Here is a 26,836-nt window from a genome sequence, read left to right as displayed (position 1 = left end):
AAAAAATATATATATTTTCGAGCTCGAAAATAAGTTGTCAATCCGGCCTGGTTCAACTGTCGCGAATGATATTTGGTATTTTTTTATTTAGGTATTTCTTCAATACCCTGGTTAAAATTGCAAGTGTCCGATCTTTGCACTCTTCTTCAGAGACAGGACAGGATTAGGTGCTTACAAGCGCCACAAAAAAACTGCCGAAGCGTTTTTGGCTCAGACTTCTAAGCCAATGCTGGCGAGTGTGAAGCGAGGTCTGGACCGATGAAATGTATACCTCCAGCGAATTGTGGAACAAGTTGTACTATTGGCAATGAATAGAGTTATCATCTTAGAAAAGCACTCTGCTTACTGCTTTCAGGAAAATGCATTGAAAATTTGAAAAATTGTATGGGTTAAAACTGTATGTATGTATGTCCACAGCTGACCTTTTCGCTTTAATTTTGATGATCAATTCGGTTGAACTACACACTGGCTTTAGAGTTCCAAATAAGAAACTCATATGGATGTGTTGGGACGAAAATATTATAACCTAGCCAGTCTAGTAAACATATGTACATAAATACATATGTACATATTGAGAATGCATGCTGGCACATGCAAATGCGTACATACTTGCCATGCGTGACAACATTTTCAAAGTATTCGCTGCTGTTGGTGCTTACTAGAGCACGAAACCGTGCGGCTGCCACCCACCAAGTGCTTAAAATAAATAGACGGACCGGCTATTCGCTTAGCAGGAGGCCAAAATGCATTGTGCACCTACCAAGTATGTCACATATGCCGTACCTCTTGCAATTGCACGGTGCTGATCTGCGCATGCCGGCTATTGAGATAGTCATGTGCGTACATATGTACGTTCAGCCAAAGCATTTATGTATCACACCAAATATGGCAGTGTGGGAAGTGCGTAACCAGCTCAAGCATGCTCCGACTGCTAAGCTGATCGAGGCGGGTCCAAAAGTGCATAAAACATATTTGACGTAATGCTGAATGATTGAATTAAACTGGGCAAGGCGTTGAATGCAAACATGGCATGCCACAGTGAATGCTAAACACAGCTGTTTACTTAAAAAGTTTAAATAATAATGTGAAGTGCAAGTAAACCAAACAACAACAAAAAAAAAACAAATAATCAGAAAGAAAGAGTAGTAGCAGTAAGTGGGTGTCACATTTTTTTTTTATCAATTGCAAATGAAAACACCCTCATTACTGTTGTCTAAAGCTTTGTTCGTAATGTGTTCGTATGGCTTTGTATGTTGTGCACAAGGTAATTGTAATGCAAATAAATTAAAGTTTGAGACAATTGAATTAGCGTTAACTACTTACTTTCCTCAGTTCCACTGCGATAATTTTTATGCATACACTGAGCACAAAAAGTTTGACTTACAGTAGGTAGATGCAGCTGTGGACTCGGTCATGCTGCGTCGCAAGACGACCCATGAGAGAACTCTCGAGCTAAGACCTGAGAAACTGAATCCTATACAAGTAGGAATTGCCGTTAGTACGACACTCTAGCCTAAACCAAACCAAGAAGGATCTACCCTCGCCCTAATAACTGAGAACACATTCAGCTTTGCGGCAAACAGAAAATGTCCTTAATAATAAAATAATACTGAAGACACAAGGCCTAATTATACCACTGTTGAATTGCTTCAATTTAGCTTTGGCGAAGATCGATCATTCAAATAAAATACACTTGGAAGAGCTTTAACCATTCTTATCTGAAATCTCAATCTATTGCGACTGGTTTGAAGTCCAAATGCCGACGGAAATACCGCACGGATATTCAAAAAACATTCGAATGGCTGTAGCCCTTGTACTAAATATGTGGACTTCTAACCAAAGTTGCTTGACTTTATCATGGAATTTCGCAATGGAAATGGGCATATAGGAGTTGCCGAGTATCTGTGAGATTCGCCTTTTGGAGGTGTCTTTTCCGCCTCTGTCTAGGTTTACGCCTATTTGTAGCAGATTCGTCACAATCCTAGATTTAAGCCTAATCAAAATTGGTGTACACACTCCGTAGGAAGAGATTTAGGATGAGATCAAAAATCAATTCTATGAGCGCCCAGAGAAAACGCTGCTTTTGCTTGGTGACTTTAAGGCTAGGGTGGGCTAGGAAGTCCAAGGAGCTTGAGATACTGGTAGGCGGAAACGTAGCTCGAAATAAGGCAGCAGTCTAACAGTTTTAAAACCGGGGCAGGTTCTTGCAAAGATGAAGACGGAAATCTGGTAACAGACGACCAGGAAACAATTCAGATTAATATGCACGGAGAGCTTCTCTAAAAGGGTGGAAATACGGATATGTTTGACTTAGAAAACCTCAAACTAATCTAGTGATGATGCTGACGTCTCTTCATCCGTGCAAGACGACGCGAAAACAGCAATAAAGCGGATCGTCAATAACACCGCTTCTACATCCGTTACAATATCTTCTGAAGTATTAAAGGCTGGCAGCGAAGAACTGGTAGAATGCATAGATATACAAACTTCTAATCGCAATGAGGGTTGAGGGATGCATATCCGAAGAATGAAATCTTTCTGGCACTCAAATGATTGTAATATAAATGGTTTATTCTTCTACTTGTTGACGCTGTAAAAATGAAGTCCACTTTTTCCAAGTTTTAATTTTTAATGCAGAATGACAGATAATGTGCAGATAAGGCGGTTTTGCGTCTCTCCTGAACAATTTCCAAAAATGGACTTAGCAGTTTTTTTCCTTTTGGCAACGATGTATAGAACGTCAGTCGTTTCTCTTCTATGCCAACTGACGCCAATTGAAAATATCAAATGAACGAAAAATTGAAGACTTGAAGAGGGTAGAACGCTTAAACCGTTTAGTCTCCAAACCAAATTTGACACATAGTCTTTCTATCGCAGAAGCTGCTTTCCTCCTCTTCAGCATGATGAAGCTGATTCTGTTGATCAACGTTATTTCACATAACCGCTCCTCTTCTCGCGGGAGTTTTCCAAAACTTAGTTGGCGCTTATGTTCTTTCTTGTAGACTGCGCAGAGCATAATTAATTTCTTAAGACCTGAACATGAACCAACTATGGTAGAATATTTTTTATGATTTTTTTACACATGTTTTCACGGTTTGAAGAGGTTAAACTCCAGAAACTATTTAGGTCATAATTTTTATTAGTTACTTGAGGTATAAATTTTCGAAAATTTTACACAAATATACTGCTCGGCCGTCCTTTGAACAGCCTAACAATTAAAGTAGGAAAGCCCATATACTTTTTTTAATTACTACATCCTACTATGTGCTACTTTGTACTTCGTATCAATTAACTTAAAGTGGGTCGGTACATTGTGCATATGTATATGAATTTAAATACTTAAGCGGGTTTAACGAGCTTAAGTGTGTACACTTATGCAAATACTTGTTCACCCAAATCGGCATAGGCAACACCTCAGAACATGCATATATTATACTTACTTACATATGTGCATACATACATACATACTAAATATATATATATACACATGTATTTATAAGAGAATATTTCATTTTGAATCGGCAGTCGTGCACCTCATAAAAGGCCGGTTTTATGGGATTTTTTAATTGACTGGGAGCTGCTGTTTTCGCATTACTAGCCTAAGTGTGTGTATGTGTGTATTCATGTATACTATACAAGATTTACGTAAAAAGGATGTATTATTACTGTTATTATTGTTAACTTCGCTTAAATGCTTGCAAATATACTTGCAGGCATGCAGGTATGTATTTTCACCACTTGCTTATTAAGTGCAATGCCAATGAAGTGCTGATGAGGCTGCTGCTGTTGATAGGAGGTTTGCAAAAAGCTACTGTTTCATTAGGGGTATTCTCTGAATCTTGCAAAGCCCTTGCACGATGCAAAGCTGTCCCATACGAAAACCGTGTTTTACCGTGCACTCTGTGCACCATGCAAGGGCTTTGCAAAACACAGAGAACACCCGTAATGTTTTTAAGCCATTTTTCACCTGTGCACCATGCGCAAGAAAGGGCAACAGCAGCAATTATACGGGTACGAAAGCTTGGCTGATATGTATGTATGTATTTATATTAGGCTAGTACCTAACATTTTCTATGGGGAAAATACATTTTTTCGTATAATTGGTATAAAATCGTTGGAAATCAAAATTTTTTAGATCGCATAAAAATACTTCCCTTCAGAAATCTTCAAACAATGAAATTATTGCACATATTGAACTTTAAAATTTTACTAACTACTTTTTCATAACCGATTTGAGTTGATAATACACAAGTTTTTTTATTTTATGTGTGCGTAACCAATTCATGCATGTTTTGAAACAAAAAAATAATAAGTAAAATGTCTGAGTTAAATGTGCATAATTCTATTCTTGGATTTTTTTTTTTAACCACCCTAATGTATATACATGTACATATGTATGTTTTTGTAAAGTGCAAAACAAACATAAAAAATTAGCCACTCGATAAGCTATTGCCTTTGCTGTCGGTAGTGCCAAGGTGCTCATTTATGCATGCCCTGTGTGCTGTACTGGTATATGCATTTATACATACATATACACATATGTATATACGTACATATGTGGTAGGTAATCTAGGTTACGCGCAAGCGCACGCCACCATTCGATCATCGATAAGTCAGTCCTTTTTTTGCAACTTCTTTCTCTTTAATTTTACATTTCGATGTACATACCCTGCAGGAAATGGAACTATTTTGTAGCTAACTATTAACTAAATAGCAGTCGAGTCGAGGTAACTATTTACTAACCATTTCCTTTGGCCGTAACTAATTACTTTTGGAGGGCGATGACCGTAAAATAGGAGAACTGGTTTCGTTTGCATTAGATGTGAACTAACTTGTAGCTAAGTACTTTTGGACATAAACTACCAATAAAAAAAAGTATTTTTTAAATTTTTTATATTTTTATTTATTTACTTATTTTATTTAATATTATATATTCGCTTATTTGTTTACATGTTCTTTGTAGGCGGTCTCACATTTGAATTCAATCAGACATAACATCAAAATGATAATATAAAATTTCGATCTGTATATTATTTGTCCTGAATACGAAAAAGAAACTGCGAAGTGCAGAAAAAACTGTATTTAAAGTAATTTTTAAATGAAGATATTTAGATAGTAACTTGTAAAGAAAACAAACTCCCGATAACGTCTGCATGACTCCTGCACGTCTTTAAAACTAACTTTAAAGCTACTTTTGTCATAGCTAATTAAAAGTTAGTTATTAATCGAAATCCAACAAAAAAGCTAACTAGAAGTTGGTTATTTTAATCAATTGATATTTTTTTTCTGCAGGGTATATATGGTATATTAAAAAAAATCTCGAAAATTTTAACTGATTAAATGTGATCACTGATCATAAATCAAAGTTCCATGATCTTTATTGTTATTATTTATGTTTTTTTCGGGTAGCATGTAAAGGCGTACACGCTTGTCAGCAATGCTGTCTGAGTTAGAAAAAATCAGCTAATTTAATAACATTATTGTTGAATCGAGATTGTCCTTCTGCTTCTTGATTAGCTTTTATGATAATTGAGTAATTTTGAGCGAACTCAAAACGCGCGATAATCATTTATTCATGATAACTAGCATAAAAAAAAAAAACAAATTGACCCAGTCACCAAGTTCACTCGAACCCAGCAAACCAGCAAACATCAGCCACGTCATGGAGTTTTTTTCAGAAATCTCGCAAAGTAGCTTCTTGAATACTCTGAAAGCATACGCAGCGAATATAAGTACATTAAATCTTACAATAGGAAAAAATGAGGCTTGAAGCCTAACATTGTGAAATGGATCTGATCTGATGGTCGCCCGTGCATAAATCTACAAAGTGTAGCACGAAGTGAAAAAGTAAAAGTGAAGGTGAAGTGATTGCCATAAACAACAAACTAACAAAGGTTCCCTACTCTCAATGCCGGCTAAAGTCCTAGATCCCGCTTTTTTTCTACCCGTGGATTTATATGGTAAAGTACAGGCAAGTTGTAATGCTATCAGACTAAATGCGTTGATCAAGTGGAGTGATACGTGGTTCGGACATTCTAGAGTTCTGGAAGATATCCCAGCAGATTTTAGGTGTCTGGACAACACAGTTGCGCCCAGTAAACCGAGAAATCATTTCCAAACAAGGATGCCCTCAAGGTATGAATGGGATCCTCCTCCCAGTCCTGGTCTCCTACTCTGATTCAGCAGCCATATACACCAATTGCTCCAAGTTAGATCTGAAAATTGCAGTCTTTCAAGTTAAACTTACAACAATTAACGAAGCTGTTAGATTGCTGTTCGATTGGTCTTTTAATTTGTATGCAGTAGCTATCTTTTCTGGCAGCCAGGCGGCTATCAAAGCACTTAATTGTGACATATGGACATCGAAGATTGTCATTGAATATAAACACACTCTAAATTAACTGGCAATGAGATGTGTCACAGTTTGGATAGAGTTGTTGGGAATAAGAGCTCAATAAGCTCATATGGGTTATAGGCCCCCATCAAGTCAACTAACTAGCTCTTAAGCCTGATGTGAGAGCGTGACAGTGAGAGAGAGTGAGATGTGAGGCAGGCAGATAAAGTGGTAGCACAAGATTTGGCTCTCATACAATTTATTTATTGGGGAGTTCCATTGGTGCAGGTAGGCGTGCCTAGTCAATGATCGCTACCATAAAGGTGTCTTCACCAAATTTATTTCTCCCAAATCTAAGATAGTTTAGCACTTAGAAAAGCGTGCTAATTTAACGAACGCATTGTCAGTTTTCATAACAAAAAATAATAATTGGCAAGCTTACTCAAAACAAATTTAAATAAAGTTTAAATAACTCGTAACTGCCACAATTTGCAAGTGACAACAACACGCGCCCCAAGCCAATCGAACGGCGCAAACAAATGAGGTGGCCAGCTGTAAAAAACGTCAAAGTTACAAACACTTGTTGGATGCAATAATAAAGAGCAAAAGCGACAAAAAGGTGCGCCTGAAATGTGTAAGCCGGCAACGCAGGCGGTGCGACTTTGCGATGTTGTGTACACCATCAGCCACCAATTGCTGCACGTTCACGACAACCATTCCATTTGTAACACATCCATTTTCAACCAATCATGCAATTGCAAATAAAAATTAAAAACTATATAAAACAGATACTCGTAAGGCAAAATTAAAAAAAAAAAATGCAGCAAAAGTGTTAAATGGCATTTTTTCAGCCACATTAGCTGTCAGTCATTCGCTCACCTGGCGACTGTCGGCATGCGAGTAAAGAGATCGTTGTGGTTGCATTTAATTGCATTCAAATGCACGTTCTTGCATTGAGCTGCTGTTGTTTTTCTTGTTATAGGAAAATTGTATCACAAAGCTTACAACGAATACTGTCAATCACATTTTATCACGTTTGTTCTCAGCCGGCTGCCGCTAATGATGCAGTCGTCATATAAGCTACTTTTGTAGAATGCAACGAGTACTCGGGCGTCGCAGAGAAGTAACATCCCGGAGGGGGACTTAAATTTGAATCGTTTTTCCTCTTGCTCACTTTGATTTCTGGAGAAGAGTTGAATAAGGAAAAACTAATTCATCGCTTAGGTGTGAATGCTTTATACTTTGAAAATTCTATCTCAGATTTTTTGATACAAATTTCCCACAAATTTCGAACGCTTCAAGATTGATTGCGTTTTTTGTTCTAATAGATTTTCTGTTTGATAAATAAGTATTTTACGCCCCGCGTAATCCAGTACCACCAATGAAGTGATATCGGAGACTAACGCGTCTTGATTCATGTCTCCCCTCTCCTTCCATTTTGTCAAGCCTCTGTATTCCTACTCAAATTTTACAACTTACAAAAAAGTTTTAAAATTGTATAAAGTAATGTTGGTTGCAGTTTAAGCTGACGCGAAAAATGTAACGTGAAGAAATATATATCAATTCGATGATACTCTGGTGGTCTCCCGGGATTCGAAGGCATTCATTCAAGACACACTATTGAAGTCAAAAATATTTGAACAAATAAACAAGTTGCGTAGAATCTAAGTTCGGTGCACTGAATTTTAAGTAAAAAATACCCAGCGCTCATTTTCATAAAATGAAAATGTGAAAATAAACACCCGAGACGTTTGCTCAGTGTAAAATAATGGAACTGATAGCTAATGCAAAATCGAAAAGGGGAGAGGTGTTCTGCGGGAACTTGGACCAGAGTAATGACAGAGTAATCATCCTCTGTAGGCCGTTAAAATGGGAAAGAGATCTTCGCGCCAAACGAGGTTTTAGACTCGGATACTCAGTGTGGTACGACCTTTTCAATCTGATGCTGCTGCCGAATGAAGATTATATTGACATCGTTGGCCTGAAACATAGGGATGTCAGCGTATCAAATACCAGCTTAGAAAAAGAGGTTGGCAGGGCAAAGTATCTCCTGGCAATACATAAAAAGTCTTTGCGTACACACGTCAGGGTTAGCAGATAAACCGTTGAAGAAGTGAAGGACTTTGTCTACGAAGGATCCAGCATAAACAATACAAATAATTTCAAACTGGAAATCAAGCGAAGATTAAATCTTGTCAACAGATATTACTTTAGGTTAGGTAGGCAATTGAAAAGCAGAGCGCTTTCTCGACGAACGAAAATTATGCTCCACAAATCTGTCTCATGAGCGCAGAAGCATAGACGATGTCGAATAAAGATCAGAAGGTCTACGGCCTTGTTCGAGCACGCGACGATTACCGGAGAAGATGGTATGACGAACTGTACAAGCCTTTTAACGATATAGCTATAGTTAAGTGCATAAAAATACAACGATCCTTCGAAGAACCTGTCTGCACTTGAGATGAACAACTGGCTGAAATTCGCTAAGGAGAAAGGCAATTAGCACTTTTTTGTCCTAACCCAAACTGGCAAACGGTTGTAGTGCTAAATGAGAAGAATTCTGCCTTGTAGAGTAGCTCTGTCCACACCACTTACGAAAAAAGCGATAATCGCAGACAAGTGGAGGTATAAACCTCCCTGTCTTATCCTTTGAAGCTAAGCAGTATACATAACTGGAAAGAAACCTAGTACGCACCTATAATCTGATTTTGGTTATCCATCTACTTTATACTCTTCAAATATTTCTTAGTAGCTGCTGTGTTCGCCTCTTAGTAGACAGTTTACCGCTCTACACACTACGAATTTTGATGCATCCATAAAGTTAACGCCGCCATTAACTTCTCGTCACTACCGGCTACCACCAAATATGCCAGCCGAATTAGTACATTTTTTCCACATTCAAGCGCACTAGAAACTACTTGTACATAATTAACTTTGTACATGCTGCATATTAGTTACCATCACAATTTGTTGTCGTTAGATCATTTGCGATAACTTATCCGCAAATGGGCAAAATAATTGATTTTTCGTATTAATTTCATGGCATATGATTGACGCCACCAACCAAAATTGGACGCACCCGCCGCCAGCGGTGGCCGCAAGCAAAAAACAAAAAAAAAGCAACATTCGAATAAATCGGTGCAAAATTTAGTGTAAATTGGTACCAGAAGGAATTGCTGCTATGAATGTTAAATTTTAATACACAATTCCTGCAACATGCGACTTACTAACAAACGCGTTGAGTTTGCCACACATGTCCCATATACGTGGACAGACACGCATAAACGCTGTAGCTATGGCCTCTGACGTTCTCGCTTTTTATTATTGCTATGGTTTTAGAGGCTGAGCTGAGGACAAACGTGTTGGGCCTATTAATTGTATATGCCGCATAGCATTAATAATAAATACTAAAATAGACTACTTACTACTTATCAAAAGTGCTCACACACTTTAGTTGCCTTGTGCGGATAGTGGCTTGACAGTGCGAGTACTGAAAACTAAAACAAAAACAGCAGCGGATCAGCAGACAAAGTCGGACACACAGACATTTCGGACAGCACATAAATATGTGAGTTGAACTGTATTATTTATTTGTTTTTATTTTGTGTTTTTTTTTTTGTTTTGACTAGCCTCATTGGTGTGATATTCGCGCAGAATGTTTAAGTTGCTTTTGTAATTGATATCGGGTAGATATGTATGTATGTGTTTTTATTGCTAGATGATTTATTTATGAATGAGTTCATTTAATTTGACAAAGTTGTGAAAATCGTTAAGAATAATAACAAGCAAAGTTAATGATAAAAATTAAGTATTCGAAATATGCATGACAACACCGCTGTAGACGAATGCAATTACTTACATACATATGAATTTCCAGAAGCTAGTTCCAAGGCTAACATTTAAATCGTAATATTTTCGCATTATAAGCTTTAAAAATGATTGTACCACAATCCGATGTCGATTCGGCGGGTTTAGGACGAAATTCTCCTCCAATGATATTGTCCTAGAAAATTGTGAGGGATGTTCAAGAAGTATGGGCAAAAGTGTTTGAAATGCAGCTTCGCGAAGGCGAATGAATTGCAATTGAGCTGTGTCTGGCTAAAATCTGTTCGGATGCTAATCCATAGCAAAAATTAAGCATGGCCACTTAACAAGGCTTCAAAAAAATACAGCGCGCATAAAGCCTTCCGTTAACAAAAGTAGGGCCTGTACCTCTCTTCACACTTACAAAGCCACAGCTGTGAGGGTTTTAATGGGGCACCGTTCAAAGGGTATTCACGCAGTAATACTGAACGTGTTACCTGATCCCGTGTGTCGCAGTCACCCCAACACTACCTTCTTGGGCGCCCAACGTTCGCGAGGCTATGTTTGAAATACTTTGGCTTGCACATCCTTAATAGCCCCGAGAAACTCTGGAGCATTGAAATTAGCCGAATTCGTAATCACATAATCGGATGGAGGCGTTTTAACGATTAAATACTGGTGGCCATTCAGAATGTGGAACAATCTCTTAATAGTCTAAGTGAGTCCCTTATTTCTGTGACTGCCATCTAACCTAACCTATCTCTCAGGCAGTAACCTTGCCTGAAACCTAATTTTGTACAAAATGGCTAAAAGAGGCTTTCCCGCCCGTCAGAATTGGGATGTGGCGTTGCTTAAGTTCCTTTTAAGGGTGTTGCTGTACGTCACTCAGACGTACTAGTTTTACAGAAGTATTAAATTCAGATATGGCATAAATACAATTTGCGTGCGTGCTATCGAAAACAGGTGTGATATCGAAAAGTGGATGCGTGTGTTGATCCTTCGTTCCTTCTACGCAGTCACGCTTTCGGCTTATCTTTTCTTCCAAGGGGTACCGGCATGCAGTACCTTTTCCTTCAGCTGTAGCGTGATATTCCTCGTCGTGGGGTGTAATGGGGTATAGTACGCTGCACTGTTACTCAACAATACTAAATTACTTCTCTTGCGTCCCCGTCCGGGAAGAGGTAAGCAACCAATCCGTGTGGTGCCTTAGGTCACGTGAAAAGATATGGAGCTTTCGTGGCACCACTTCAACACATTTTGTTTAAGATTCCACTGAAATCTGCAAGGTCTGTTCGCCAGTAAATGCATGCGGCTGGCTACAGAAATGTAATTTTATTCAAAATGGCACTAAGTATAATCTTGATTTGGTACCCGCCACATCAAAACCTCTTTCAACGAATGTCAGTAGTCTATGGTTTATAAATTACATTACATAGCAAATGGGCCACCCTGCGTAGCCATACGTGCCTCACTAGATACCTACAAATATACTAAAGACAATAATGGCAATCATTAAATAAAAATAAAATTTTATAAGGTGCGTGCGCTTGCACATAAACTACTTATTGATGTATGCGTACTTGTTATGCTTAAGCCAATTAAACATTGTGGCATTTTAATAAACACAACTTCACAAATTCTGTAGTACCAGGCAATAAGGAAAAATTGCAAATAACGACAGTAAGAAAAAGAAGCATAACTTGAAAATAGTATACGCCACATTAGCAAATTACAAGAAACAATAATTTAAAGAATTTATTTGCGCTGAACATGGAGCATGAAGAACGAAATGAAGTGGAGTGGTGACTACAAGGAGGATTAATAAACGTTTATAGACATCAAAGTCCTTATATGTACGTACATATGTGGTGAAAAGTTTTCTGATGAACTCGGAATGCTTTGAGATTTTCTCTATAAATCAAAGGTAGGCACGATAGTTGTGTGAAGAAGCATTATAATAAGTTTATAGAAAGCAAGGGTTAGACGAGGCGATAAAAAAAATTTAACGAACCTACTCAGCTACAATTAATTAAAATATGTATGTACATTAGACCGTATCACCTTACAAGAAAACAAAAAGAATTTTTTGCAAGGCAATTTGGAAAAAAAAAAATTTGCCCAAGTAGGGGTCGCCTTTTTAAATTTTTTCGTCTTGTCGTCGGTATTTAAAGACTTATATTACGACATATCGATGTTCTTGAGAATTTCCAAAGTTCATTGTCCTCAAGTACGCCATTCTAGTACTTACCCACTAGATCTTAGTTCCTATCATCCTAAGGTACCACCCTAATGTCAGGAACTTAAAACTCGCTAAAGCTCATTCAACTTTTTTTGTTAGGTTGTAAAGTGGTGCGGTCTAATGTACATACATATGCATGTACACACATCTGTCAGGTCCGTCAGGTCTAGTACAACAAAGAGGTGGATAGAGCCTTAATCTGCAGCCAACCAACTTGCTGCAACTTGTGCTAATACGAGTATACAATATTTAATCGATTTTGTTGACTAAAACATAAACATTAAAAAAATAGATATATTTTATTGCTCCTTTAAAATTTAGCTGATAGCGGCAAATCGCAAAGCTTGGTATTTTTCATTTGTTCCTATTTTACTCTAACAATATTATTCTAACATAAAAAGTTGTTGACATGGACATGTGCATGTTGCTGCCAAGCAAGAGTTTGTGGCCAAAATAATTGACAGTGACAACAGTTGTTGAGTGTGATTTAGTTTTGTTGAAATACTTATATTAGTGTAGATATGTACATTAGAGTGGTCCAAAAAAATTAAGTTGGAATTTTAATGCCGGCACCCCCTAGGATTGTTCTATACCGAAAAAAGTATACCCCTATTTTTTTATTTTGAAATCAAAAAATATTTAGGGGGTGCTCAAAGCGCTCAAAGTTTTCCATGTATTTTATATGAAGAAAAAACCATTTTTCGTAGAAATGGTATAAAACTCTTAAAAATCAATATTTTTCAATCGGAAAACTGTGGTTCTCTTCAGGAGACTTCCAGTATTAATATCCAATTGTTTATTTAACCACTTTTTATGATTAAAGATTTTTCCACTGCATTTTCTAGAGGTTTTGGAGGACCTATAAAATAAAGTTACTATGGAAAAATGGTTAAGGAGACAATTGCGTATTATTACTGGGAATCTCCTGAAGATAAGAAAAGTTTTCTGATCGAAAACTGTTGATTTTCTAGAATTCTACACTATTTCAACGAAAAGTTGTTTTTCCCCCATATAAAATACATGGAAAACTTTGAGCGCTTTGAGCACTCCCTATTTTTTATTTTTTTTTTCAAAATAAAAAAATAGGGGTATATTTTTTTCGATATAGAACAATCCTAGGGGGTGCCGGCATTAAAAATCCGATCTTATTTTTTTTTACATACATTTTTGTACCACTTAAATGTACATATGCAAACATATAAGCGGCATATTGTAGGAGTACTAAATATATACCAAAATACCATTTGGGTAGTCCTAAATTATCAGCATCATACGTGCAAAATAAACGCATGCAAAAAAATAATAATTAAAAAAAAAATTTGGGATCACTACTAGGCCTTTGACCTGCTATAACTCAGCGAGTTTATGAGTTTATATGAACAAGTTTCAATTATATAATTTCAAATTTATCGGATTTCAAGTTAAAATTGTGACGAATTTTTGCGTTTTAAAAAAATTAAAACTTTTCAAAGCCTTTAGCGATCACTAACACTTTTTTTAATATGTTGAAATTTTCGTAGATTAAAATAAAGGAATGCCCCACACAAATTTTTTATGTTGATATATTTAAGGATTACCCTAATATGTACTTAGATACGTTGATCGTACTCGACCTGCTTTGACCACCTTAGCTATGTAAAAAAATAACATTAACGATTTTAATTGAATTGTGGTGTTATCGTCACAGTGTGTGGAAATCAATGCCTAATTGCCATCGACTTTGCTCTAACTTATTTCATTAACTGCCGGTTTCCCGAAAGCAATTTAAGTGAAAAATAATTTTTTTTCTGTCGGTTTTCATATTAAATTCAAATACATTTTTTGTTTTTGTAACTAAAATTGCTTTCGGTTATAAACATATTAATAGTTATTGTTGGGATGCGGATATCACGCACCAGATACTAGTATTAACTATTAATTGCTATAGCAAAAGTGACTGTTACAAACTCGACCTACTTATTTTCGAGCCATAAATCTGAACTTAAATTTCTTAGAAATAAGCAAGTAACGAAATACAGTGGCGAAAATATAATTAAGGACGCAACAAAATTTGACAATTTTCTTTTTTTTATTTAATATTTGCTATTTTTTATGAAAGTATAGCTCGTTATCTAACAAAAATCACGTAATTTCGAATCTCGAACTTTGTACAAAAATTAGAAAAACTCCACATATGTAATTTCATCAAAATTTCGAGCTTTTAACGTATGTAGAAACATTTTGAGTATGCAGTTTTATAGTTAGAAGCATCCAGGACTAACCGTGGAAAGGTGTTGCTCATTTTCTCCACATAAAAAAGTGCGTAGCACCGTCAACATAAAGTTGCCAAAAATCAACGGTTATAAAACTGCATACCAAATTTTTTTCTAAAAATTTTGATTAGCAAGTTTGAAAATTTAATGCAATTTTGTTGAAACTCATAAACTAATTGCGAGACTGTTTTCCTTTGGCTGAGATATATGACCGATTAACATAAGCGATAAGGTACCGGTGACAGATTATTTAAGCATCAGAGGTATTAATTGCCATGGAACGTTTTGCAGTATCACCGACGATATGAAACAAGTATATTTTAAGCAGAAAAGCAAGCGGAACTAAACCAACTTAGGAGGGGGCCACCCTTTCACAACTATCGAAACCGGTTCCCGTAATCTGGTAAAATGCTAGACATAAAAAAAACATATTCCGAAGAATTGATAACCCTCTTCCTTTTTTAGAAGATCGCACCGCTCCACTAGCAGCGACGATTGGCGAGTAAGTTGTGAAGATTTTTTGGAACTGTGTCGGAATGCTTTGTTCATAATGTGTATTTAAGTGTATTGTGAACCGAGGAAATTTTATTATTTGACTACATGCTTTACTGGATCAGGCACGGGATGTAGTCATACAGCAGAAACTAAACAATTTGGTGCGCCCATTCACATCGCTCGGGTGGCGAGGAATGCCTTAAAATTTACGGCATTCACAGAAATTGACCACCCTCCCTAATTTCCAGAACTGGTGACTCGTGACTTTTAAATTCAAAAAGTATTTATGGAGACTAAAATTTTCAAACGACAACGACTTTAGGCTGTCGTAGAAAAACATTTAGAAAATAATATTTGAACGATTTGCATGTTTTTGAGGAAAATTTAAATTAGCGACTGCAATGCTGCTTTTTCCGTTAGTGCTTGTCAGAGTTTCTCCTCCGATTTGTGGTGCGCGCCTTGAGGTTTTCATGACACGCTTTTTCACTGCCGAGGTTTGCCGAGGGTCGGCGGCTATGTATTAGAATAAATCTTGTTTTTTGATGTTACTGGGATCAGTGATGGAACGCTGAAGCCAGGGAGTGGTAGTGCGTTCCTCTAATAATATCGTATTAATTTCAAAATTTTACCACATCCTCAATATTCTTGCACTCAACTATTCCTTAAGTCGGAAAGAAAATTTAGAAATCACCTAACTCCACATCAGGTTTCCAGGTGATCGGAGTAACTAAAGCCGTCAGATAATAATTTCAGATAATAATTTTCGGTATCCAAACATTTTTCATTTTCTGGAAAAATGAAGTGATTTGATATTATCTGGGTTGTGAAAAAGAGGCAACCAACCAAACACTTTGGCATTGTAGTGGACTTGTAGTTTTTGGGAATAAACTGAAGTAGCCTACGAAAATTCGTTACGAGGTTCGATGGTGAGAGATTTGGGTCAAGTGAACAGCTAAACATCTATATTTAGGACATTGAGAAAGCATAACAATTGCAGGGTATAAAAAATAGGAAACTTTATTTTTGGACTAATGAATCGTGACAAGAGGAGACTTTGTTGAGAAATAAAACGCCTTTCTCTGAAAAAATATCTTTTATTCAAAAACTTACTGACTTATCATGCTTTGAGGCGAAAACCTTATTAATTTTAAATGATTTTCCCATAGGCGAAAAAATTTATAACCCGCACAAAAAAATTTATTTCTTAAGGAAATTTTGGCAATTTCGCATGCCTTCAAGCTTTCAAAGGTTTTTCAGTTTTTCATTTTAATTACCGACAACTACTTTTAAAGGCAGAACGGTAACCTTTGTCAAATTCCTAATATTCTTCTTTTTCTCTTAAAGACCACAATTTGTTATTTAAATACGTAACTAGAATTTTCGTCTTGAGGATCTCATTTTGTCAGTTTAACCGCTGCAAATATGCCTAAGCAGGTCAGCAGCAGCACAAAACCCACAGCTGAGATCAATTTCAAAGCGCTCAACTGCACTAGCATATTGTCATTTGCGCTCTCCCACAGTGACGTAGCAACAGTTGCTGCTTGCTCCTCAAGCTCCATGCCTGCGCCTGCGCCTGTGCCACTTCGAGCTTTGAGCTCTGCCACACCTTCTTTCGGCATTACAACTCTGAATGCGATGCGTGATATCTCGGACACTTCGCTGCCATTCGCGGTGCTTTGCTGGTTGTCCACGCCCGCCATGTGAGCGCTTACATTACGCTTACGCCGCCACAAATTGCCCACCGCGCCACAATCACTGGCATCGACATGGCAATCGCGCGCTTCCATACAGCCAGTAATACGCATTGATATGACGAGCTCATCACCGCTGTGCATGCCCTGAAACATAACAGCTTTGAAGTTCAAGCGATGGCCGAGTGGCGGGTCGAAACTCGGTGGTTGCGTGCAAATGCTCTGCATGGAGGGGTTAATGCAGCCGCGTGGAGTTATAAGCGCAACATTGTTCAACAGCTCACCGGACGGTGAGACGCGTTCCACATTAACATCTGTCAGTTTGGTGTAATTCCAACCTGTGTATTGTTGATAAGAGTTGTAGATTAAGAAACTCTCTAAAAGTAATTAAATAACGCAGCATATCCTACCATCACCAGCGATAACATGCGCGCGCAGCAGTAATTCCTCACCCAGCAACACCGCGCTGGTTGCATCTAGTTGACGCTCATATCCCTGTGCTGTGCGCCGCAGTAGCTCTACGTGCGTGCGAAAAGGCAACTGTGTCCCACCGTGCGCATACGTGCCCAGGCTGCGCGCTTGTCTGCAAAGGTATTTAGGAGGATCATTAATACATTTTGCATTGTTATTCGCAAACACATTCAAAACGCCTACTTACACCTCATTGAACACGCTCATTTTGAGCGCATGCGTCTTTACCGCCACGCGCTGTTGCGTTTTGCAGTGCAGTGTCAGTATGCCATCTGCGCTCGTGCGCATGCCGCGTATGCTGGGAAACCGCCAACGTAAACACAAATCCTTGCCGCAAGTGTGCACGCCACACTTTTCAAAGTCCTCCTCGACGATATCAGCCACCACAAAGCTGCGCGCCAACTTTAACTCGCAACGCTTGTCGTTCGAATCATTGTCGACTGTGGGCGCTGCGCCTATGAAACTGTCCACTTTGAGTACGGCGCGAAAATAGCCGCCGCCAGCGTGTTGCATGCAACGCATTTCGTGTACGTGCAGGCGTAAGGCACCACTTTCGATTGTATTGTTATCTGCTGGCAAATAAGCAGGCGCAGGTGTTGAAAGAGGCAGCTGGAATGGTGGACCAGCGGGTACATTGTAATCATATCCCTGTCCACTGCCTTGCACAGGTGGCTGTAGTGCAATTGGTTCGCTGTTGATGGGAGCTTGTGCGGATGGTAGAATAGCTGGTGGATCCAGCACCACAATAGGGTGGGGGCGCTCAGTTGTAGTGGTGATGGTTGGTCTCGTTATTGGTATAAATGTGGATGTGGGACGGGGGTAAAAGTAGCCGGCGCTGTAGAAATAAGGAAGAAGTTTTAGACATATTTATTTTTTGCAACTTTCCAACAGGCCTCTATGTTACGAAATGAAGGGCCCGCAACATATGCGGCATAACAAAAATTATGAACTTGCGCCTTTGCATTTCTCAAATGGCTTATAAAGTATTTAATATGGACTGCTCCCATTAGGAAACGTTTAATGAACATTTGTCGTTAACACTCTTTTAAACACCCTACCTAGCAACGAAGGTCAGTATTCGCTGCAACTAAAATACCACCACTTTTCAACTCATTTAACCTCCGCACATTCCATTAGCCTACTGTAGCATTTTCCAGCACTTATCCTTTGTACTCACCCCGAGGTAGGCGGCCGCTTGGATGCCTCATAATTAGGCCGATTCTCCTCCGGTGTCAAATACTGATTGCGCAATGGTATAAAATTAAATCTACCACTCTTAGCGCTGCGATTCTCCACAATCTCGGGCAATGTGAACTCAGTAGTTGAGGGCTGCACTGGCGCTACAGGAGAATGTGTAGATGTAGGCGGTGTATCGGGAATAGTAGCATTCGAAGGAAAATCTCCCGGCGCGGGTGGCGGCGCACCATACAGGCTCGGCACGGCGGATTGTTGTGGCACTAAAGCTACAGGATACTGATATTGCTGTGAATAGTAGTCATAATCGCCAGCAAGAAAATGTGAAATATCCGCGTAAACTGAAGCACAAAAGCAGAGCACGAGAATAGCATAGCTTATTTGCGATAACATTGCACTTTTTTGGTTTTTGGTAAACTAATAACTTTTTTGTGGCACAGCTGGTTTTTATACCGTCAAACCGAAATGGAAGTTGGCTTGTAAAATTGACTTGTATTTGAACCACGAACAATGTTTTTTTTATTGTTTTTTTGAAAATTGTCGCGGTTCTTATTTCCGATCGTAAAAATTTACTTTCATTTGCAATTAACCAAAAAAAAATCGCATAGCTGAAAGTGACGTAGTGAAGAAGAAACAGTGGTTAGCATTGCTGTAGTCGTCACTGCTGATTGGTGAGTGCACGTTTTTCGTGTTACATGGCGTATGCGTATCTTTTTTTGAATGACCCATAGGTATGAATGTGTATGCATGCATACGAGTGTGTGCTACGCACTTTCCTTTAACACGATTTTTTCGTTTGCTGAGTTAAATTATTTCGTGTGCTACTAAATGTTTGTTGGGAGAGGTTAGGACGGTTTTTGAATTGTTATAGCTATTGTTGACCTGAAAACTTGAAAAAATTACACATTCGTCGTTTTTGTGACCATTTCGTACTTTAAGGGAATACACTTACATATATACATGCCCGTATGTACACTGCCGGCAACAAGTATTGGCACAGCTGCCTTTTAACAATATATGAACGGTGTACTTGAGGTCAATGAAATAATTTTCTCCTCGAGACTGAAGAAAGTATTATAAAGTTAGAAAAGGCCCATATTTCAAAATGGATGAATTTTTTTGTAATTTTTTCGAAACATTTTTTTGTATGGAAGAGACTGCGGGAAAATAAATTGCCAAAAATCAACGGTAATTTGTAGCTACTTAGAACTTCTACTTTATTGCAATAAAATTGATTGGGCTACAAATCTGCATACCCTGATTAAAAAGTTGAAAATTTGCATGAAAATTGGCTTAATTTTCGCGAGTTTTGCACAAAGTTTAGAAATTATATTTTTTTATTTTTCGTTGTGGAATGAAACATATTTTTATAAAAAATTTCGGAAAAATATTACAATAAAAATTGTTGCGTATATCGTAAAAAAGCATCTGAGCCAATACTTTTTGCCGGCAGTGTATGTAATAGATTGCGTAGGAAAGTAAGAAAAAAAACTACAAAAAAATGCATCCATTTTGAAAAATGGGCCTTTTCTAACTTTATAATACTTTCTTCAGTCTCGAGGAGAAAATTATTTCATTGACCTCAAGTACACTGCTCTGGTACTTACCCATCAGAACTCAGTTCCTACCACTCTAACGCACCGTCCTAATACCAATAAATTAAAGTTCTCCAAATTTTTTTTTTAAACATACATATTTCGATTCGAAGGCAATCCCGAATGATTTTGAATGTAACTCTCGCCTTTTGTAAATTTTTTTCATATCTTCGGCATTTAAAGTTGAATCTTTAGGTATAGCATATCGATGTTTCTGTCTCAACGCCAATTTTTTATATTCCAAAGTTCATTGACCTCAAATATCCCGTTCTAGTACTTACACACCAGATCTCAGTTCTTATAACCCCTTACGTACCACCCTAATGTCAGTAAATGAAAGCCCAAAAATTATTAAACTTTTTCTGAGGATGTATTTTGATTATTCTAGTAGAACAATTAAAACAAACACATTTTTTGGTTGTAGGTGTAATCGAAAAGTGACCCCTGGGTTCGAGCAAAAAAAAATTCTTTTCAAATTCCCTTGCAAAAATTCTCAGGGGTGAACTTTTTTTTGTTTGCTTGTAAGGTGCTACGGTCTAATGTATATGTATATGTAATAGCAAATTTTTTATTGAAAAATTTGTTTTTGTGCCGCTAACTCCAACACAACATCATTTTGTCACAACAGCATACCAAACAAATGACTTTTGCGTTGACATCTCGCTTACAGTGACAGCTCTCTTACCATGGACATTCGAATAGCTAACGAAGCGCTGCAAAAGGCCAAAATAACTGCAAAAGATGCTCCTCTGAGACTGAGCAACACACATAAGAACGTACATATTTGCCAAATTGGAATTCCTCAAAAGCCGCGAAGACGAATAGGCATACGCATTCGCACGCAAAAACCACATCCAATCACAACCGCCAACGTTGCAGTGGCTTTGTTGTTTTTTTTTTGTTTTACTCCGAGTCCATTGTTGCATGCCACCAGCTGCGCCGCACGCGCACCACATAACATCCAGCTAACATTCACTCATTGGCCATTTTCGTCTTACACCAATCAATGTACAATAAAAATCCTCGAACAGCGCCACCATAAATGGGCACCTCAAACACTCATCAACGTGCATATGTATGTATGTCCGTACATCTCGTAAAGCGATGCAACTACATAGCCGGAAAGGGAATGCGCGAATTGCATTACAATGGCGGCAGGCTGCAGTTAATGCTAGTTTTCTATTATGCATTACTCGTATTATTATTGTAAATCTCATAATTTTTGCAATGTATCATTTTTAATGAAATGTCTTCTCTTGTCAGCTCTTGTCGACAGCAAACCTATTTATCGTCTTGATTTCTTTTGCGGTTATTGTCGTTTGACAGTTGTTTGTGCGTGTTTTTGCCGCATGTGAATCGTTGTAATAATGTCATTAAATAGCAAATGCGTAAGTTAATATTGTTACGCACATACACGGTACATACATACGTAGAGCAGGTGTACATTTTTACTTGTGTATATATTTTTTTTATTATTATTTTTTTTATGAGGACGAAGATCGATAGCCTAACCCCGTCAGAGTGAGACTTTAAGCCAAACTAAATTATTTACCAACATGTTCCGTTATCCTACCGGTACTACCGTCAAGTATTTCGTCGGGAGGTGGTTGAGCTCTGCGTTCATATCTGTCCGTTAAAAGTTGCATCAACTTGGAGCTGTCCTTAATCTTCGAAAAAGCACCCTGCCTTGTCGGGTTCATGCATCCCCGTCCGCCATGTCGCATCCGCCTATTTCGTAACGCCTCTTACCTTCTTGCATTGCAGATTGTTCTTGCCTCAGCTGCTAGTATCACGCCTGGTGATAGATCATTCATCTGAACGTAGTTATGTGTCGTCGATTTCGGCGCTGCTCATCTCTTCTCAGTTGAGTCAAATTGAACGTGACTGCACCGTTCACTGCAGATTCTATCATATGGTCTACTATATTTTCTGGTGTAGTTTTGTCCCCCAAAAACGGAGCACGGAACACTTCTCTACCGATTATTTCTCTACTGTTAGAGAATATACGTCATTCTTTACTTCTCATTAGCAGTAGAGAGTAAGGCGGCGAATTCATATACGTAAATATGAGAGAATTGTTACAGAAACGAGCTGCAGATCCAATCTAGGGCAGTGGAATAAAGCAAACTCGACGTCTTCGATACGGCCATCACAACACGTTGCAATGGTGAAATTGTATTCGTCCTGAAAACGTTTCAGGTAATATCTGATGCATCCTTGGCCTGTGAGCACCTACATAAGTTAAATGGAAATTCACTTCGTCGTGCGACGATTCTTCGACGTTGTGTCCAGCGTCCACTAGTGGATTCATCTCATTTCTTCTGTCTCTAGCGCGATTTTACGGGCTAATGTTTCTTTAGCAGGAAGCGTAAAATAACGCGTTGTATGCATGGATAGTTCTTTCGCCAGAAGCTCTATCGATATTGCACATAGCCGGTAGATTGACCCGAGGCCGCAAATATGACTTAACCTCCACTGCGATTTTAGAATCCAGGCTAGCAACCTTCTATAGGCTACGAGGTTTAGCAGCATTTTCGTGAAGACGCTACCCACCTTACACGCTTTCTCAAAGGCATATTCGAGATGATCCTTAAATGTTAGTCTCGCGTTAATCATTACGCCAAGATATTTTATGGCAGGTTTTGTGTAGATTTCACAGACTAGGACTGCCTCCGTCTTATATAATATTAATTTATTATTTGTTTGACAAATCAGATCATGTATAAAATTTAAAATTTAGCTCACTCCTTCTCTGTCTGAGAAGTAAATTTATCAGCTCCTGTATGACATTTCAGGCATCAGCACAAGCTTACTCATGAGATCCCGTACCGCTCTAATTGGCTCTGATACTATTGGGAGCTCCAAAGAACCAAAATTCGCTCCAAATGTCTCGGTAGTCAACTGCAGTCTGATAAAACAGTTATGATTATTCCGGTATTTCATGGATGCCATTTTAACGAATCTAATCCCATTCGCACTGTCATAACAATCGAGTAATTCGATTTCATTAAATTATTAAATTAAAACCAGGGATCGAGGACGAGTTCCAGTTTTGGTTTAGTTCGGCAGAAGAACAAAATGTAATGGCAAGAACGTTATCACAGAAGAGCCAAACGAGAACAGAAGTTTTAGAGCAGCTTGAACGGCAACAAAATTAGAACAAGAGGTTCTGGAACGTTCTCAAGAAGAACATAAGGAAAACGAAACTTTCGAGAACGCTTCCAATGAGAATAAATTAAGAACGAAAGTACCCAGAACGTTTTCAAGAAAGATCAAATAAAAGTCTGGGCAACGTTTAGCTAGAGAACAAAAGCTTAGAGCTTGAGAGCTTAACGTTAAGAATGAGAAGGGCGTGATTGTTAATTTTAAGCCAGAGGAAAGCTGGCTCGTTTCAGCTTACAGATTGGCTATCATTTGGTTGTACTGTCCATTTATGGAACCATTTTTTTATTTTCAGTGCACGAAAAGTTCGTGTCTTAAGTCTTTCGTTTTTTGTTCCCGCTTCCATTCTTAGCGAATAGTTCAGAGAAGATTTATTCCAGTTTCGTTCCCTGTCGGTAAGTTCCTCAGGCTTTAGCTAACAAATTGTTCTTCGAGAGGAAGTTTCTTAGACTTTTGTTCCCGTTTCGTTCTTTGCTGCTGACAATTATTCTCATTTTGTTCTCTTAGAATCGTTCCCGAAATTATTGTTCGAATTTTGTTCTCCTTGGGAACCTAGCACAGGGGTTTCTTCTTATATGTATCATTCCGACTGAGAACGTTCTGGGCAGTTTTGTTCCCATTTTTTTTTTTTTTTTTATTTTGAAGCGTTCTTGGGTAAAAACTACGAGAACGACATTTAGTTTCGATCATACTTTTTGTTCTCAGTCTTTGACTAAAAACAAAAATATTAAAAAAATAATATTTAATTTATGTGAAATATTTTTTATATTCCATTTTAGCTTAAACAATGAACAGTGATAACTTCGGCTTTCCTTCACACAGTGAGCGCCTGCTGCAGGCGCAGAATCGGCGAAAATTCAGTTTTCCGGCAACACTTAGTTCCGCCTCTTTGTTGGAGGTAAATCAAAATATAACAAGACGGCGGCTCAGCAATGTGAGCGATGTGGTCACACGCAAATTATCCTATACAATTGGCTGGAAAGCAACACAAATACCCACACAAGATATCATATCACAGGTATGTACATATGTATGAGTGTTACGCTCAGAAATAATAACCCATAAGGCATTAAAAATTCAAATTTCAAAAACAAAATAGGGACGCTGCATTTGTGGTCAATACATACGACGACGCTTGCGACGGTCGGGCTTATTCAATAAAAAGTTGGGCTTTCAACGCATACGTAGCATACTTGGCACATCCTCAATGGATATAGTGCGTGAGGTCTTTCCCGCTGTAATGGTGGTGAGCTATTTTACTGATGTACATATTTATTTAATTATTTTCTAAGTACTAAACATCACTCATGTCTTTGCTCTACAGCTCGGTGATGAGTTGGAGCGTATGCATCCGCGCGTCTACACAGGCGTTGCACGGCAAATTTGTCGTGCTCCGGGTGGTGAATTTCATTCAGCCGAAACTATTACACTGCTCTTGGGTGCTGTTGGACGCGATCTATTTCGCACGGAAATAACTTGGAGTAAAGTGATTTCTTTGTTTGCCATTGCCGGTGGACTTTCAGTGGATTTTGTGCGTCAAGGTCATCCAGAATATGTACCCAAGCTGGTGGATGGCGTTTCGGAGGTTATCGAGGATGAATTGGTATCATGGATCAATGATAATGGCGGTTGGGTGAGTGAACTCAACTTGAACTTTGTGAGAGAATTTATTTAACAAAAAAAAAGAAGCCATAAATGGAAATTATACATATCAATATCTGCTCCAGCGACGACCACAGAGAGCTTTTATCTTGTGCGCGTTCAAATAAAATCTACAGAAGGCTTTGAAAAGCTGCTTTCGCGTGATATGTCTAATCACTGCAGCGTAGACGTTGAGTCTTACGGAGGGTCGCGCAACTGGCGCGAGCAGAATGAGATCGATAAGGTCATGCAAAGTCAAGTAGTCGCAAGGTGGAATGCCTTATCTACAAAACTGCGGAGCTTATGAGATTTCGATTGGATTCTATACTGTTGGATCCAACCTTGATAATAGAGTAGGCTGCCACTCAGAATGGTGCCGTCTTTATGCCTCCAAAACCATTGTCTTTCGGGCCGAACTAGCGGGTATACAAGAAGCTGCAAGTAGACAACGTCTAATGTTGCCACAACAAATTTAATTTGCATCTACGCAGACAGTCGAGGGATGGAATTAAGACCGCGTGAATTAAAGTCGCCCTCTTATTTCTTCGGCGGCCTCATTTCACTTATTAAAATGAGTTATGTCTGCCCAAAAATAATGTGGTCAGCGTAGCCGGAGTTAGAATGATGAAGGTTATTTTTTTAAGCACGGCCAAAAGCCGCCACCGCGGAAAGGTGCACTGAGCAAAAATACGGTGAATTGCGTAACCCGAGTTTACATTTTCTTTGTCAAAATGCTAATTTTATCCCATTTTCAAATGCGTCCCCAGAGTTCGTTAGAGGGGCCAGAGAGGGAAAGGGCAACTTTTGTTAAATTCTCTTTCCAATGCGCGAAGTTTTAAATGCCACACCCCTTCTTCCTCCGCCCCTATCACAAAACCATTGTACACATAACCGCATATTTCCCAATTCATTTTTGGATCTTTTGGCCTAATTTCACTTTTTTATTTTAATTTTTTGATTGCGGTCTTAATACACGGGAACATAATTCACAGAGCCTCGACAGTCGCCAGCTGCCATAAGAGCACTTGTCTGCGTCACGATAAACTCGAAAACGGTGAGTTCGCTTTCTAAAGCTTGCAATTTGCGTACAGCTCGCTTTGCAAGACATTGGAACAAACCAGAAAACAAGAAAGCAGACCAGCTTGCTAGAAAGAGTACTTCCTTGCCACTTTCACTGGCCTGGAATAGATTAGGCTTGCAGCACGCTATCTGCAAGCTGATGATAAGGGAGTTTATCCTGAACGAGTCAAGTCGGAAGTGGGAACACTCTGGTACATAAATGCAACACAGCCCAGCTGATGTGATCTGGTCATGGTGGGACATGAGATAATCGCCACACAGGCACTTTTTAGATTCGCCAAAAGCATTAGCATCTTAAATGTTGTATCTTGTAAATCTACTTAGGGTTCGAACGCACACTCAACTAGACACTCTAACTCTTTACGCGACAAAGCTCCAAATTTATTATTTAAGGCGAACCATTTTTCAATTTTCAATTTATTTTATTGCATCCATTCGCAATACATAAACAACCACTTCTATGTATTATTTAATTTCTATAAAAAAAAATTCCACAAAATCAATAAAAATATTTAAAATTAAGATTTTTAGATAATTTGTATATTAATGTCTTCTATTGCATTTTTCATATATTTTTAGCTTGGCCTTAACACACACGTACTGCCAGTGACGAGTAGCTTTAGTTCCTTGGAATGGACTACGATTATTATTGGCTGCATTTTCGGTTTATTTGTACTATATATGGTCTTAAGATTTGTATTTTTTTATTTGATACCAAAAGTGTATCACCGTCTGACATCATAGCAAAAACTAGATATGTATGTATTCATAAGTTTATTATATACTACTTATGTAGATTAAGTAAGCATTTTTTAAAGTATATTAATAATTAAGCTAATTAGTGAAGAATCAATAATAAACTAAAAAAATGATTAACA

The 26,836-nt window shown here is 38.2% G+C and overlaps 2 protein-coding genes across 2 annotated transcripts in view; one reads left to right on the top strand and one right to left on the bottom strand.

Moving 5' to 3' along the window:
- Positions 1-26,804, top strand: part of LOC118744927 (bcl-2-related ovarian killer protein) — a 31,934-nt gene extending 5,130 nt beyond the window's left edge. The window contains exons 2-5 of the mRNA XM_036478364.1: positions 24,017-24,255; positions 24,337-24,483; positions 24,562-24,870; positions 26,538-26,804. Of these exons, the coding sequence (XP_036334257.1) occupies positions 24,025-24,255; positions 24,337-24,483; positions 24,562-24,870; positions 26,538-26,702 (852 nt within the window). The 5' untranslated portion in view covers positions 24,017-24,024 and the 3' untranslated portion in view covers positions 26,703-26,804. The remainder of the gene's footprint in view (positions 1-24,016; positions 24,256-24,336; positions 24,484-24,561; positions 24,871-26,537) is intronic.
- On the bottom strand, positions 16,386-18,873 carry LOC118745310. Its single transcript, XM_036478835.1, has 4 exons — positions 18,464-18,873; positions 17,474-18,121; positions 17,226-17,398; positions 16,386-17,153 (listed from the first exon to the last, which is right to left on the bottom strand). The coding sequence occupies exons 1-4, from the start codon at positions 18,871-18,873 to the stop codon at positions 16,519-16,521; spliced, it is 1,866 nt and encodes a 621-aa protein (XP_036334728.1). The 3' UTR covers positions 16,386-16,518.
- Positions 26,805-26,836: the final 32 nt, after the last annotated feature.

The sequence above is a fragment of the Rhagoletis pomonella genome, unplaced genomic scaffold (assembly GCF_013731165.1).
Source record: "Rhagoletis pomonella isolate Grant_MI unplaced genomic scaffold, Rhpom_1.0 Rhpom_scaffold_00008, whole genome shotgun sequence".
NCBI lineage: Eukaryota > Metazoa > Arthropoda > Insecta > Diptera > Tephritidae > Rhagoletis > Rhagoletis pomonella.
The sequence above is the reverse complement of the archived record's forward strand: the minus strand, read 5'-3'. Positions and strand labels throughout refer to the sequence as shown.